Below are 17,567 nucleotides of genomic sequence, written 5' to 3'. Positions count from 1 at the left end.
CTGTGGCCCCTTTATGCCTAATTTTCCAAATTAGGCCCAAACCCCTTACATGGGCCTTACCCTAGGCCCATTAAATATTCTAGTCCATTTGCTTGACTTTGGACGGACCATTAATAATGCAATCCTCAAGGCCCAATAGAAGGCCCAACAATACACCCATGTGAAATTAGGGTTTCACATAAAATGACGATTAGGGTTAAGTATTTCTCACTTAACCCATTAAGGACTTAATCCATTAAGTCCATCATTTTTCTAAATAAGTCATATGGTGTGATTGGGCTTAATCACACAATTCCATTATTCCAATGGCCCACAAATGGGTCTCAATAAGTACAAGCCCATAATTCCAATATTAGGGTTTTCTAAACCCTAATTAGGGTTTCCAACCCATCTTAGCCCAATAGACCCATTAGTTAAGTCCTTGGATCCATTAGGGTCCATTAAGCCCATTAGACACATGTTTGGGCTTTAATGTCAACTAGGGCTTTATTAGGCCCAATAGGGTTTCACTAAGCCCATTAAGGCTTCTTCGGTCCCATTAGGGTTTCAAGCACCCCATACGAATCAATCACAACGAGGCAAAGCACACCGCCACACGACACGGCGGCAGCCACCACCCTACGGTGGTGGTTTGAGTTTCTTTTCATTATTTTTTTCTTTCCGGTTACATTTTACAATGCTAAAACCCCAAATAATCACACACACACACACACTAATACAATCATATATACAACAACCTAATGGCGGCCGACGGTGGCATATGGTGGCAGCCACCATGGCCGGCGGCCATGGTGGGTATCTTTTCCATTTTCCGGCCATCAAACACACCCTACATGACACCCACTCTACTGAAGCAATAACCAACACACACAACATGTTGGACATGAAAAACACACCCCATCGGACATCTCGAGGCGGCAACATCGGCGGTTGTGATGACAGCCACCACCTCACGTGGTGGTGGCGGCGGTTTACCTTGCTTCCTTGCCCAAAATAACACACACATCCCACTGTTAGCTCCAAAATCAACCCATAAAGGCGAACACACACACAATTAGCCACCTACAAGGTGCCAGACCATCGTCGGAATGCCACAGAGGTGGCGACAGACGGCGGCGGCGACTCAAAACGGCGACCACAAGGCTGCAGACGACAACAATCGATATATACGACGCCGGCTCACCGGAAATAGTGAAGGATAGGAGAGGGGAAGGTGGCAGATGGGCTTACCAACGATTTTCTGGTCGCTCCCGGCTCTCACAGCAACAATACGCACTCAGTTGTCGGCCTTGGCGGCCAAACCGGTCGAAACGACGTTTCCGTTGGCGGAGTTCCTCAGCGAAGCAGCGACGGCTGGAGGTGTTCCAAAGGTAGCGGCGGCTACCGGACATGAAGAAAGAGGGAAGATAGTGGCTGTTCCATCGCCTAGGGTTAGGGTTAAGGGTTAGACTAAATACCCGACACCCTTGAAACATCCATCCATAATGGCAGTATCGGCCCCTCCCCATAACATTTCTTTCATTCTTAATCCAATATTTCCCCTTTAGCCCTTAATCCCATAATTTCCTTTCATAATAAGTCCCGAAATTACCAACCAACCCCCTAAGCTCTCAAATCTTTTCAATTTAACTCCATTAATTACCAAATGCACCCCGACTTTTGAAATCCTTTTTAAATTAAATCCAGAACTTACACTTTTAACCTCAACTTCTAAAATTATAACATTTAGCTTCTCGAGATTAATACCTTGCTATATAATTATTTATTTTAGGGCTACTATCCATTCATAAATTTGTTTATTTATTTAATAAATAAACAGGGTCTTACAAAAACTGCCTATTATATTTTCAAAAGTAATTTTATATATTTATTTGAATCAATGATTATAATTTTACATAAATAATCTAATTAATATTTTATTTAAAATAATTGGTTAATAATTATGAGCTTTTATTACAAAAATTTAATTAACTATAACCTAGTTAATAATTATATATGTATGGATAAAATGTTATTGATTTAAATATTGTTTTCTTTTTTACCTGATGTATTGTATGAATCTAAATGAATTATTATTTTACTCTTCTATTAAACATAAACAAATAATAAATTATCATTTATTTAATAATAATTATAAATTATAATTGTATCTTATCTCATTAAAAAGGTAAAATAATAATAATTATAATATGATTAGTAACTTAAATTAAACATAATTTTAAAAAAAATTAACAATAAAATTAAATCCAAATATTCATTATAGCGAACCGGGCAAATAAGAAAACAAGAGAGATATCCCTATTTGGGAGAACATGAATGTTTTATAGGAAAATAATGATAACCAGTAAAGAGTCTCACGCGTTGCACGGGTCAAATTTTTTTTAATTGAAAATAAAAGTCATCCATAAACAAATGAAGTGCATTGCTATTTAAAAACATTTTATTTGAGGTCGAGAAAAAAATTCAAGAGCACAAAACCCCATAAACATGAGACATAGAAAGTCAAATATGAAAATAGAAAGTGATAAAGCTAAAATTTGTTCCAATGACACTTGACATTAATAAGGATCTGTTTAGCAATTTTGCAACCTTCAGCGTAGCATCCATCTTTTCACCGTTTTATAAACTGAAAAAAGAAGATGTATATAAATAGAACAATGAATAACAATATACTTTGTTGCTATGTCACAAATAAATAAAAGGATGTTGCTACTTTTTGCATTTAGCCCTTGTATATCCTATTAAAAACCGTTATTAGAGGCTTCAAATTTTAACATAAGGGTGTATGTCTACATTCATGTAATTTGTCTATTAAAGCATCCTATTTTTATTTTTTCTTATTACAACATTGAACTTTAAGAAATCCACCCAGTTTAAATCACATTTATCTTGAAAATAAATCGTGAAAATGGGAAAACCATGAAAAGTACAATGTTATAGCATAAAGAATTGAGAGTGGGATGTATAATAAATAAATAAATACAAATATGTTGGTCTTTCTTACAATTAACATGTATCACTAATTGTTGTAAAGAAATAGTAGAACTACCGCTTTATGGAATAGTAAACTTTCCAAGCTTATGAAAAAGATAATGATGATTGGTAATACTAATTCATTTGAACAATAACTCAAAGACCTTAGTTAAGCAGATGAAAAAAATTAGACGGTATTTACCAATACCATTGACAGATATACCATTTGAGATTAATATTGAACGAGTAGCAGAAAAATCGAACTTAGACTCAAATACACAATAATACCAATGGCTCTGGAAAAAAAAATACAAATGGTTTATAAATGTCTTACGATTATAAAGAAAGCTTCAAGAACGAAAAAAAAGTAAATAATACAGTAGATAAAAAATAAAGGTTTATTAACGATTTATATGAAAAAACAATACAAATGGTTTATTAACGATTTATATGAAAAAACAAAAAGAACCTTCACAGCATTCAAGAATTTTCAAATACATGAGGCACCAAAAGCTTGCCATCCTCCTTTTCCACCCCAAAGAAAATAAAATAATCTCCTAAATCTCTGTTAAGCATATGAAAAATTAGACTGTATTATAAGGGAAAATGACATAAATATCCTACAAACTTTCTAGTGTTGACCTTTTAAGTCCTTAAACTAATTTTGTGTCTTTATGAGGGAACGAAGTTGTGCTTGTCTGGTCGATTATATCATTTTGGCCAAAGTGAAGGGGTCATCCGGTTACCTCTTTGACAAATTGCTATTTGTTGACCAATATTCCGACATTGACTTTGAATTTGCCCATAACCTTGGACCCACATCGATCTTTCTCTCTCTTTCTCTCTCAAATTCTTCCGTCACCATCTAGATTCTAAATAATCACTTCCGCTCTACATCTAGGTTTTAAGAATCAGATGTGGCTATTACTTTTCATCCACAAACATGTAAAAAAAGTGAAAGAATATTACCAAAGTTAAATAGGAAAATGAAAAGACCTTAAAATGCAAAAATAAGCCCAGACAGCATGCGTTGGTCAGAGACCCAACACAATCACGGAATTTCCGGTTGTCATAAGAACACAAACGATTGGGGCAACAATAGCACCTGAAATCAAATACACCCATTTGAATCACAAGTTAATTAGTGAGGATGTTAAACAGAAAAATAATCAAATATGATCAAAAGATGAAAAAGGGGTGACCTTTGAGAAAGCCAACAAGCAGAAGGCCAATGAAGTAAGGCAAGAAACAGATGAAGTTCCATAGATGCAACAAAAGCCCACTTGGAGGTTCCATTTGAGCTTTTTGTATTTTTTTCTTCCTTCCTCTTCACAAACTTCGGATCTCAAGAAAACCCAACATAAATTGGCCGGAATCTTGAAGATTATTTGTGTTCTAATGTGAATTCGAATATAAGTTTAGATGCATAAGTTTGTTCTCTTGTATTGGTAAATTTTTGAACTTTAACCAAGAATCGACAGCGACATCTGACAGGTCTTGTAGTTGTCGGGTGCTAAATCTGTTTATTCTTACTTGGGGATGGAATGAAACAGAAAGAAATCGATTTCTCCTTTTTCGATATACCACTATGTCTCCTTTTCTTTGGTTTGTTGTTAACAACGATCGACTCATCAACAACAACCAGATCTTTATCCTCTCTTGAATCTCTTCCATTCACCACATGTGTCTTCTATTGTTTCTGGGTGAACCGATATTAGAAAATCGGCTGTTGCAGCGATGACGAGACCCATATAGGTCGGTGACATCCCCATAAACATCAAGTCTGGTTTTTGATGTCTTGCCAGGGGAAGGTGAAAGGACGAGGAAATCGTGAAGGGAGAGAGGGGTTTTAGGTTTAGAAGGAAGAGTGTACTTCTTCTCATCCTTTTTGAAGTGTTGACTTGAATGACGTGGCAAATAATGTATATGTGGCAAGGAAACCGGTTAAAACAGGTCTAGGTGATTAAATTGACAAGTTGCCCAAAAATTCGTTCCCTCATAAAGCGACAAAATAAGTTAATTGGCTAACTGGGTAAACCCTAGAAACTTAATAGGGCATATATGTTATTTTCCCGTATTATAAAGAGTAAATTACACGAATGGTCCCTATGGTTTGGGTAATTTGCGCGTTTGGTCCCTAACTTACTTTTTTAACTCGGAAAGTCCCTACTGTTTGTTTATTTTATGCGCTTGGTCCCTATTGTTTGTTTTTCTTACGCCATTGGTCCCTATCTTACCTAAAAAGACTATTATTTAAATAGGAAAAAATGGTGGGATAGGTAAGGTAAGATGAGGTAGGTTGGGGTTGGGGTGTGTTTACTTAAATATTTTAAAAAATCAATGGCAAAATAGTTTTTTTAGGTAAGACAGGGACCAAGCGTGTGACAAAAACAAACAGTAAGGACATTCCGAGTTAAAAAAATAACTTAGGGACCAAACGTGCAAATTACCCTAAACCATAGGGACCATTCATGTAATTTACTCTATTATAAAATATAGTAAATATGATCCATTGATCTAGTATTTATTTTTTCTAATTTATGTCCAAAAATATATTTATAACAATTTTATTTTGTATATGAGGTAACTTGGTTAGCTAGAAAGGATAAAAACATCGTCCTTGATCTCACTTTTATTCCATAAAAAATGTTGCATTTAAGTGATATATCACATTATGCTTAGCTTCCTAAAATTCAAATAAGTAATAATCACCACAAATATGATTGGTGTTCCTAATAAAATATGACATTTGAATCGAAAATGCGAAACGAATATTGTCCATATAAACTGTATGGTGGCGGGGGATGGTGGTGGAGTTGGGTGGTGGTGATGGTGGTGAGTGGTGGTAGCGGTGGTGGTGGGTGCTAGAGGTTGGTGATGGAGGTAGGTGGTAGTATGTCTGGTGGTGGTTGGTGGTAGAGGGTGGTGGTGGTGTTGGGTGGGTGAGTGGTGGGTGTTGGAAGTAGGTGGTGGTGGTTGTCACAACTGACACTTTTGCTAGGAAATTTTACTCTCATATAATCATTCACCTAGTGTAATAACTTGTACTCTAAGAGAAAATCATACTCTATGCTCATTCAAATACACCTCATGTGTTCAACTAAGTGTTTGAAAACCCTAAGAATCCCTGTTTGAATCCATATTGGACTAGGATTTTCTTATTGGGCCTAATGGACCAATACACATTCAAATTCAACTACTTTGGGCTTGGAAACTCTTATATGGGCTCTAATTGGACCCACTTCCATGAAACTTAACATTTTGGGCCATAATAGGCCTAAGATGAATAGGGTTACCTCTAATGGGCCTTGTTGGGCCATATGTAATTCCAATAGCCTTAATGGACCCTAAACCTCTTTAATTAGACTCATTGGGCCATGGACATCTATGAGGGCCCAATGAGCCGAAAAGTAATTATTGGGCCTCATAATTTCGAGTAAAAACAATTAAAGGCCCAAACTACTCAACCCCTTTTCTCCTAGCCCAAGTTCTCGGCCTAACAACATCACTTAACAAAAAAAAACAAAAAAGAAATCTTGCACGGGGAAGAGGTTGACACCTCATTTTTACATGTAGGACTTCCACACTAATTACCTCTCATGTATCAACACACTCTCATACTTCCATGCAAAGGTCACTTCTCTTTCTTCCCACCCTATTTCTTTCTCTCGAACGAGACCACACACCTACACCACCATCTTCAAATTACTTCAAACAACTCTCCAAGAATTTCTCCCTATCCTTCATAATTTCGCAAGTTGTGGGCGTCTTCAAGAGAGTTTTTCTTCAAGATCATCATATTAGGTAAGATCTTTACAAACCTAAGTTGGATTCTCACATCTTTACTCTTAAATCCCTCCACTTACCACCTTATTTTCTTGAATCATACTCTTAAAACTTCCTAGAATTCGAGAATCCTATCAAAGAAACAAGCTAGGTTAAAAACAACACCATCTTCTTCCTCTTCTTCTTCAAAACCGAAACATCAAAGCAAAGGTGAGTTCATACCCCCTATTTTTTATTTTTACTTGGTTTAGGGGAGAATACAAGTTGCTTTATGTAGATCTATGTGTATATGCATGAATATGTCTGTTTTTCATGACTTATTTGTTGATTATGTGCAATTTACTTCATAAATCTAAAAATATGTTAAGAATATTAAGTTTATCACTGGGATCTTGAGAAAAGTATGTGTTATCACATATAATACATGTAAACTAGTAGATCTGGTATTTATACACTTAAAATAGCAAAATTGTGTTCAAAGATCTATAAACTAAACTCAAAATTCAGCCTATGACAGAAAAGTTTTGGTCCAATATCGAACCTTTTTGACCACCTTAATGATAATATTTTTCAAAACTATTTTACATGCAAAAATTTCAGGTTTATACCTTTAAAATGACTACTCTCACGTTTTCATACGACTTTTCTACAATTTTTGGCGAATTTTACAAAACTGCCTATCAGATTTGAAATAATTTCTGACCAGCATGTGAAGGTGAGCAATTTCACACTTATTAGAAGCCACTAAAAATTATTAGAAAAATTGTGAACAAAGTATAAAAAATTTCCAAACATCCAAAATTTATGGATCCAAATTTCGACTTACGATGATTTTTCTACAAATTTTCCAACAACTAGGTTAGAAAAGCCAAAAACCAGAAAAATGTGTGTTTTCACAAAAATCAAGCCAAAAATGATATTTTTGACAAAAATGGATTTAAAATGTTATTTTTACCACAAACTAGTCATAATCACAAGTTTTGAACAAAATGGGGACTAAAGTGTTATTTTACAAAAATTGGGCCTTAATTGTAAATTTTTGGCTTATTGGGCCAAGAACGTCATTTTTACAAAAAGTGGGCCTTTTATGCTAATTTAGTGAATACTTGAACCAAAACCAACGATAAACTAACAAACGGATTAATTTTGATCATTTTCTAGGTTATTGGGCCTTAGTGGCCCATTTATATGCTTGATAGGTTTTGTATACTATTTGCGTACTATTTGGGCCTATAAATACCTTACATGTGAAATAAGCCTTAGCTGTCATTTTATATATATGTTGGGCCCTTGTTATATAAATCTCATTCCTATTAGGTCTTAAAATGATTCACATGTTTAGCGATGCCCTACTGGCTCAGTTACATGGTTCGTTACGCCTGGAATGAGTTTTATAAGTTTATCTTCGCGTAAATTCGATTAGGGATCTAGTAAGTTTTTGTCAGTTGACACCTATTAAGTGTTCGATCATAGTCTGTAGTTATAATCAGAGTCTCTTTGAGGGAGAGTGGGGTTTTGTGTGTAGATCTATACGGGGATGACACCCCACACCTGAGATGTTCGCTACAGTTAGACTACATCAGTCTAGGGTGACTATAACCTTATTCTATCTTTCAGTCGGCGTTCACTAACGCCAAGACAGGCGAAATTGTCATTATTTAGTATGGTTATGACGGCTCACTTAGAGGAATTAATGTTAGGAAGTTTGCGGAAGACTATTTTCTTTTATGTTGGATTACTCGGAAACATACTCACACTGGTACCCCCACCTCGGTGTTGGTACGACAGCATTATCTTTTTTCTTTTATGATTGGATTACTCGAAAACTTACTCACGCCGGTACCCCTACCTCGGTGCTGGTACGAAAACATTATCTATTTTCTTTTATGATTAGATTACTCGGAAACTTACTCACACTGGTACCCCCACCTCGGTGTTGGTACGACAACGTTAAGTATTCTTCTTTTACGGGCAACGTCGGGTTGTCCGGGGATATTCTATTTACATTCTCTTCAATCACTTTTGACGTTCTATTAAACAATAATACACATGCATTAATACAAGATCAAACATAAACATAACAACTATTTTAAGAAAATACAGGATTTTCTTGTTTTCTTGTGATTACAAAGTTATACAAATCATTTTCTCAAATATACTTATGAACTCACCAACATAATATATGTTGACGTTTTCAAAATAACATGTATTCTCAGGGATTCTTTAAGCAGAAGAATCAACAAGAATAGGGGATTTTGTTTTGGGTACTATTAAACATCATACATCGAGTGTTTTGGTTATGTTAATTGAAAGATTGTACTTGATGTAAACAATGACAGTTGTATTATATTATACATGATAATGATGATGTTATGTTTCATTTATATTCACTGTAATGATATTTCAAGATTAAGTCACGCATACGCCCTCAGGCGTTTCCGCCGTCTGGTGCGGGGGTGTGACAGTGATGGGTGGTGGTAGTGTGTTGTAGGTTGTAGTGACAGATGATTGGTAGTAATGGTGGGTGGATGGTGGTGGTGGTGGTTGGAAGGTGGTAGGTAGTGGTCATGGGTGGTGTTCGTTAGTAGATTTTTAATTGTTTTTTTAACTATTAGTTGATTTATATGAATATCATTTTATAATTGTAATTAAAAAAAATTATGTGGTCCAAATTTGTTTTTAAATGTTCTCGATTATATATATATATATATATATATATATATATATATATATATATATATATATATATATATATATATATATAAAATCAAAGAAAAATAAATATGAAATCATCACATTTCTAAAACACATATTAAAAAATCCCTTTTATAAATTAAGTATGTTAAGCACCTAAAAAGTAGATATTTTATTATAAAGTTATTCACTTCTTTTAAAACCTATATACCCACTCTCTTTACCATAAGAAATAAGGATATTTTAATGTGTGCCATAACCACATATAAGAAGCTTTAAGTATTACAAATATTATCATAAATGTGAAACACATTTATTATAAAGATTATTAATGCAATTCACATTTAATTATGATAATATTTATTATAATTAATGCAATTTACATTTAATTATAGTAATATTTGTCATACTTAATGCTTTTTATATGTGTCATTAACTCATTAAGGCATATATTAAAAAATCCCTAAGAAATAATCATCATTCATACTAAACGGACTCGCTAGTTGGTGAACGGGTCAGACCCAAACTACTCCTAACATCATATTTATCAGGCACACTCTTCAACAATAGCGACTTTCTCTCATGCTCCTTCGACTTAAACGTTTCAACCCTATTGTCTTCTTGTTCAACACAACAACCTCTTACAATGTCAAACTTGTCATCTCCGACTCTCCTCTGTCGTGCACACACTTCTAACAACTCTCTCTCTCTCTCTCTCTCTATATATATATATATATATATATATATATATATATATATATATATATATATATATATATATATATTCTTGATCATATGCCCACAAACGTTCTGTTACCTAGTTTTAATATTTTTTTTGAATCTATATAATTTGAAATAATTAATAAATTTGTTTTTGATTTTATCCAATTTATATAAAAATAAAACATTTTAACAAGAAGTGATACTTGTGACCATCATCTTCTTCATTTTATTTTTAAACGGGTTATAAAAGAACCTTTAACAATGTGATTTTTGTAGGGAAAACAAAGTCTCCTAAAAGCTTCTTGAAAAAATTATCACATTGTGAAAAAAAAATCACAAACTGAAACATATTCGAAAATGTTAGTGATTAAAGTTTAGGCCCAAACCCTTTAAGGTTTAGATCAGGTATTCCCTATTTATAAGCCTAAACCATAATCACTAACAGAAAGTTCATGAGTGAATTTTACAAGTATTTTTGCCAAAAAAATTTTGTCATAATAAGTAACCTCATAATTCAAGAATTTGTTTTCGATTAAAGTCGTTGTCTTCTATACACGATTCGTTGTCTAGTTATTAAAGAATAATCGACACTTTGATATATATATATATATATATATATATATATATATATATATATATATATATATATATATATGTAACGCCCCATCTCTGGTATGTTGCTTCCGTGACATTTATTTAAAAGTTTTATTGAGGGACTCGGCGAGTCTATGGCCTGACTCGTCGAGTAGGGTCGAGTTTTCGTGCACGTGTTAGTCGGCGACTCGACGAGTCCATATTCGGGACTCGGCGAGTCTGCCTGCCTGGAAGAAACCCTAAATCCCTGGGTTGCTCACTATTTAAGCAATGCTTTGTGCCCCAAACTCGCCTCCTTCACCCTCAGAGAGCTTGAGAAAACCCTAATCCATCCCTTATTGTTTTAAGTGCTTTTGTGTGTGGATTTTGAAGGCTTGAAGAAGAAGAAGAAGAAAGGAGCAAAGAGAAGAGGTGTAAAGCAAGGATCCAAGGGCAAAATCAGAGTTCATTGAGGTATTTCTCGGATTCCTTCTGTTTTATGCTTTAGACCTCCATTAGAACTCTTCTAGGGCTAGTTTGATGCATTTTCCAAGCCTTATAGTTGTATGGATGCCTTAATAGGTCAAGATATCCCTAGATCTGTTCATTTAGGAGTTGTAGAGCCCGGATCTATTGCCTTTTTGAAGATTCTTTGCATAAGAACCCTAGATCTAGCCTTTATTATGCTTTTTGAGCCTTATTATCTTCTTGGTCGCTTATGGGCACGTAAAGATAGAATCTTTACGTGCTAATCGAGTTAAGGAAGCCCAGATCTATAAGTTTCAGACGCTGGATTCAAGCAGAATCGAGTTTAGAGTAGCTGCATGGATGTGACTCGGCGAGTCGGAAGAACGACTCGGCGAGTCAAGTCACGAGTCCCGTTTTTCCCCTTTTTGAGTGATGTCGAGTGGAAGCCGTGAGTAGTAGAGTGGACTCAGTGAGTTAGAGGGCAGACTCAGTAATGGAGGGACTCGACGAGTTGTTCATACAACTCGGCGAGTCCAAGGCAATCTTCTTAGCTCAAGAACAACTCGTCGAGTTGTTCATATGACTCGGCAAGTCGGATGAAGATTGTCTGAGTTCTTGGATCGAGAGGGTACTCGTCGAGTCGATGCCATACTCGACGAGTAGCCACGAGTAGGGTTGAGAAGTGAGACTAGAGACTCGGCGAGTTGGCGGCCCAACTCGGCGAGTCAGGTCAACTGTGGGTTGACTTTGACCGAGAGAGTTGACTTTGACCAAGGGTAAAAGAGTCATTTTACCCCAGTGCAGTGTTTAGCATTTGATTGAGTGTGCTTATGGATTTGTAGTCGGGGAGATACCGGAGCAGCAGCAGTTAGCTTCCAGAGCCATTCACACAGCAGCCAGTTCACGAGGTGAGTTTCCTTTCAGTAGGAACGGGTCTACGGCCACAATGCCGGCCCGTTTAGTTAGCAGTAGTCCCGGACTTAGTCCGATGCAGTAGTTAGAGTGCTTGATGTCTTTGTGATTCAAGTATGTTTATGTTATGTGTTCCGGACTCTGTTCCGATGCAGTATGCAGTATATGTGTTTATATTAGTTGATATGTGTTATGCTATGCCATGATCAGCCAGTTCCGGACTTCGGTCCGATGCAGGGGACAAGGTCCCAGTCAGTTCCGGACTTCGGTCCGATGCAGCTAGTTCCGGACTTCGGTCCGATGCAGTCAGTTCCGGACTTCGGTCCGATGCAGTCAGTTCCGGACTTCGGTCCGATGCAGTTAGTTCCGGACTCCGGTCCGATGCAGGGGACAAGGTCCCAGTCAGTTCCGGACTTCGGTCCGAAGCAGCTAGTTCCAGACTTCGGTCTGATGCAGTAGGCAAGGCCCAGTATGTGCTTTATATGTATTGTATGGTATGCGGTAGTTTGGGGGAGCTCACTAAGCTTCGTGCTTACAGTTTCAGTTTTGGTTTCAGGTACTTCCGCAAGCAAAGGGAAGAGCTCGAGATGATGGCATCGCACACACCACAGCTCCAGTTTTTGTCCTGGGAGTTGATTTCGTTAGTTGATTTGTTTGGATACAGTTCTGATACAGTTTTCTTTCTCTCAGTATTTTACCATGGTTTTTGAAACACGCGACGTATAATGTTGTTATGTGATACTTGGTTCCATGTTTTTGTTATGATAAAAATTAAAAAATTTTGGGTCGTATTTTTGGGTTGTTTCAATATATATATATATATATATATATATATATATATATATATATATATATATATATATATATATATACTTTAATAAATATTTTTTTTGCCACATATCACACTTTTATTGATTTGGCCACATGTTATTTTGTAGTTATTTCAATTAAATTTTTTCCACATACTTCGTATTTTGTGGTTTTTTTTTTCATTTTATCAAATTTCACATAATATTTGAATGTAATAATTATAATAAATGTAATAATAAATGCAAATCAATTTTATTAATTGACTTCCCCTTTAATTTTAAATTTTCTAAATTAAAGACTCATTAGTTTTTTTTTTTTTGTTTATTTATCTAAATTATTTGTTTAAATTAAAAAAAAAAACACATTAATTTTAACAATTCAATATTTTTTTAATTTTTCTATAAATTCTAATTTTTTAAATGTTAGAATTTCATATATTTTTTTTAAATGAACTCATATAATACATGAGTTTTACACCTAATATAGATAACCTAAAAGTATTATTTTAATGAATAAGTCTACCATTTTTTATTTAATCATTAAACACATATAAGTAATGGATTATAGTCCTTTTAGTTAATTTGGATTAAATTTATTTAATGTTAATAAAAACCGATTACACAAATGACTTTTGAACTGTTTTTCGTAGTTGGATTGATTAAATATATTTTATAGAAGATAGATTCGCCTACATTCTCCTAAATTCAGTGAGATAAATAATAATCATTTCCCAACAAACAGAAACGAGAAGGGGCACAAGAAGAGGTTGTTAGACATGGCGCGGGACTGAAAAGCATCTCTCGCTCTCTCTCCCACAGCCTGAACCGGCATTCAAACAAACTTATTACACAGATACATTTCTCTCTCCCTCACTAGACTCTCCTCGACTTCCTCTCCTAAAGCCATTAATGGAGGTAACAGTTCTCTCTCTCTCTCTCTCTCTCTCTCTCTCTCTCTCTCTCCAATGAACTGAAACATGTACTTGATTGTTTTCAGAGGATCAAACTCGCGTCGAATGTGTTCTTCGCAACTCTTTTCACCGCAGCTTTTCTATTCACTTTGTCTTCAGGACTCAAGGTAATTTGCAAATTATTGATCGATGAATGTGTTCACTTCTGTTGTGTTTTAGTTCTGAGATCTGTTTAAGGCAATTGAATCGGCTTAATTAACTTTTATTTGAACCTAACAGGAAAAACAGACTTGCATCAACGACAAGAGCTGTGACAGTGGATCACAATGTGGAACTTGCACCGGAAACGTCAGTGTTCCTCCCCGATGTATTCGCGTCCAGCCTCATAGTCCTGTTCGTAAGGTATACTTTATTGTATTGTTTAAGTGTGAAAACGAGTGTATAGATTATGGATCATGGATGCGTGTGATGTGATCGAGACTTGTTTTAGGTGAGAGGATTGCCGTTCAATCGCTACTCGTGGTTAACGACTCACAATGCGTTCGCTAGAATGGGACACAAGTCAGATACAGGCTCTGTTCTTCTAGCTCCGGTGAACCAGCAGGATTCAATTACTGCTCAGCTGAACGTATGCTCTCTCTCTCTCTCTCTCTCTCTCTCTCTCTCTCTCTCTCTCTCTCTCTCCTGTGCAGAATGTTAAAATCTCAATTCGGCGTTAAATTGGTGTTGTTTAGTCGATTGCTCTTCGTAACGCATGATTGACTACTTATCTCAACGAACAAAATGCCTTCGATTTGAAACTTAATGCTCTCTATGTTCAAAAAATAAGCAATAGTAACGTCAAATACACATATAGTGTACTTGAAATTGGCAGAACGGAAACAAAAATTTCAGCAGCAACTGTATATAGAACATTGTGGCCTTGAAATTCCATTCCAATCTATGTTGATTCATAATTAGAATTTGCTTCCTCTTAAAATAACTTGATCTCTCTTCCAGCCACGATTGCAAGCTTGACAGCTTTTTAGCACTAAAATCTGCGTTGCAAAAAGATCCCTCTACAAGGGAGAGAACTTAAGGACTGGAATGACCTTGTACATACTTAAGTTGTGATTAACTTTAAATCAATATGCTGTTAAGATCCATACTGGACAACAACCGAGTGTTGAAATTTTGCCTTGTAAAGCATGGATTGTACTATGAAAGTAGAAATCTCTCATGCCTACCTACATATATTTTCTAGTACTACCACTTATCTGTAGACTTGATAAAGGTCAAAACCAACTATTTTCTTAAATGATGAATGCACTGAGACTTCAATCGAGAACTCTTGTTTGATTGAATTAAAAAACTATACCAATTGGATTAATTGTTGTATATGCATTAACCATCTAATTACTTAATTCCTATACTCTGTATTATCAAGGTTAAGACATTATAAGGATTTTTGGCTGCTGTTTCTGCAGAATGGCGTGAGAGGTCTGATGCTCGATATGTATGAATTTGAGAACGATATCTGGTTATGTCACTCCTTTCATGGGAAGTGCTACAACTACACAGCATTTGTAAGTACTTTTTCTGCTGTAAAATTAATTAATCTTTGATCTACGCCAGCTTAGTTTAGTTCAGTTAAGCCATTTATGAACACTAAACCATGGGGTGTTTGATATTATATTGAATTATAATCTTGATTTCATCAGCAACCTGCTATCAATGTCCTGAAAGAGGTTGAAGAATTCCTAGAAGCAAATCCTACAGAAATCATCACCATATTCATAGAAGACTATGTCACCTCTCAAAGTGGTCTAACCAAGATCTTCAAAGCTTCAGGCCTGGGCAAGTTCTGGTTTCCAGTAGCTCGAATGCCAAGCAACGGTAGTAATTGGCCCACCCTTGATTCCATGATCCAGCAGAATCAACGGTTGGTAGTATTCACTTCTAAATCCTCCAAAGAAGCCTCAGAAGGAATTGCATATATATGGAGATACGTGGTTGAAAATCAATGTAAGTTTTAATCTCTCAATTTTGATCTAATTAATTCCGTTTGGATTTTTTCTTAATGAACTCTAAATATTACAGATGGTACGGACGGGATGAAAAACGGGTCTTGTCCGAGTCGTGCTGAGTCGGCAGCCATGAACAGTAAAACAAGATCTCTGGTTTTGTTGAATCACTTCCCAGACACCCCAGATTTTATCGAAGCTTGTAAGCAAAATTCAGCCCCATTAATAACCATGATGAATACTTGCCATGATGCTGCTGGTAAACGATGGCCTAATTTCATCGCTGTTGACTTTTACAAGGTATTTGTTCTATTCATTCACCACATTGACTTTTACACGTGCTAATTATGAAATCTTGAGTTTTACACGTGCTGTTATATGTAATGGAATTTTTCAGAGGAGTGATGGTGGAGGTGCCCCTGCTGCTGTAGATTTCGCCAATGGACACCTAGTTTGTGGATGTAACAACATTGACTCATGCAGGGTATGTAACATATTAATTATTATTCAGTAAAAAATGATTAGCGTAATAATATAATATAATTAATATAATATATAGGCAAAGATGACATTTGGAGACTGTGACCCACGGGAATCCAGTCCTGCTCCAGCCCCAACCACATCAGTATCATCAGCATCGAATTCTGCATCGGCATCTGCAGCAGCAAAAGAAGGAGGAGAAGGGTATAAGAAGAGCTTTGCCAATTCTGATTGTGAACAGATTGAATTGGAATGGTTGGTGACGACAGCGTTGATAGGTATCATCTATTCTCTTCTTTGTATGTAAATGTAAGGTAGATTCCCAGTTTTAATTCAACATAATCAGAATGTGGTCATATAGATATAATGCTCTCTGGCTATAGATAGATAGTTTTTGTTTTGTAGTCAACTTTTGAACTCGGTTTAAATCCGCTAGAACATTCACTTGAGTTGTGCATATATATGCAGCCTCTCTTTCTAAACAAAGTATTTTACTTTTTGAGAGAATAGATTTCAACAATTAGTTTGACAAATTATATGCAAATTTTGTGATCAATTGACAACAGACGCGTAAAAAAGTATTCACGTGAACTTCACTTGAATAAAAATCCTTTTAATTTAATTATAAGATCTACTATAATATTCGACACTATTGAAGTACACAAGCGCATTTTTGTCTAGAAATTGAGTACTCAAATTACATAACCATGCATTATGCATAGAAATGTCGACAAAGAACAAGTATTAAACTTATAAAGCTTAGTGAGTACAAATTAGTTTATATTTGCAAATATAAGAGTTAAATAAATGTATGGAGCTAGATGAAGCACTTCAGTGCATGCAATTGTCTCGAGTCATCAGTACATCACTATTACCGCATCGAAAACCACATGGGGTTTACTCGTAATCGCCTGCTTAATTGGTGAAGGATAAGAAAATAATTCACCGTTTTTGTTATGTTCACTTCTCAAAGCTCCATTACGACTTCATGTTAATTGTTATGTCCCCACGCCTATAGGCCGAGAAAAGAAAACATGACCACCTGGGAATTAATTATGAGTCTCATTAATTATTAATGTGAGCATCTAACTTAAATTATTGTACAAATATCAAATATGTTAATATGGTATCCAAGGTATACAAATATGCTGACGTGGCATCTAAATTGTTCAAATATTGTTGTCGTAACATCCAAATTATATACTACCTTGCTGCCGTGGTATCCAACTTATTTA

The 17,567-nt window shown here is 35.5% G+C and overlaps 1 protein-coding gene across 1 annotated transcript; it reads left to right on the top strand.

The window, feature by feature from the left end:
- Nucleotides 1–13,703: 13,703 nt before the first annotated feature.
- LOC145051582 (PI-PLC X domain-containing protein At5g67130-like) lies at nt 13,704–16,839 on the top strand. The gene is made up of 9 exons (XM_078999483.1): nt 13,704–13,853; nt 13,936–14,016; nt 14,129–14,251; nt 14,340–14,477; nt 15,316–15,414; nt 15,550–15,853; nt 15,929–16,152; nt 16,250–16,336; nt 16,412–16,839. The coding sequence occupies exons 1-9, from the start codon at nt 13,848–13,850 to the stop codon at nt 16,637–16,639; spliced, it is 1,290 nt and encodes a 429-aa protein (XP_078855609.1). The 5' UTR covers nt 13,704–13,847; the 3' UTR covers nt 16,640–16,839.
- The last annotated feature ends 728 nt before the right edge of the window (nt 16,840–17,567 follow it).

Source organism: Lactuca serriola, chromosome 5, assembly GCF_051521515.1.
Source record: "Lactuca serriola cultivar US96UC23 chromosome 5, Lser_US96UC23_V15, whole genome shotgun sequence".
Classification (NCBI taxonomy): domain Eukaryota; kingdom Viridiplantae; phylum Streptophyta; class Magnoliopsida; order Asterales; family Asteraceae; genus Lactuca; species Lactuca serriola.
The sequence above is the reverse complement of the archived record's forward strand: the minus strand, read 5'-3'. Positions and strand labels throughout refer to the sequence as shown.

Coding starts and splice junctions, on each gene's coding strand:
- LOC145051582 (XM_078999483.1), top strand. Junction 14,017..14,128: donor CTTTGTCTTCAGGACTCAAG/GTAATTTGCAAA, acceptor TGAACCTAACAG/GAAAAACAGACTTGCATCAA. Junction 15,415..15,549: donor GCTACAACTACACAGCATTT/GTAAGTACTTTT, acceptor TGATTTCATCAG/CAACCTGCTATCAATGTCCT.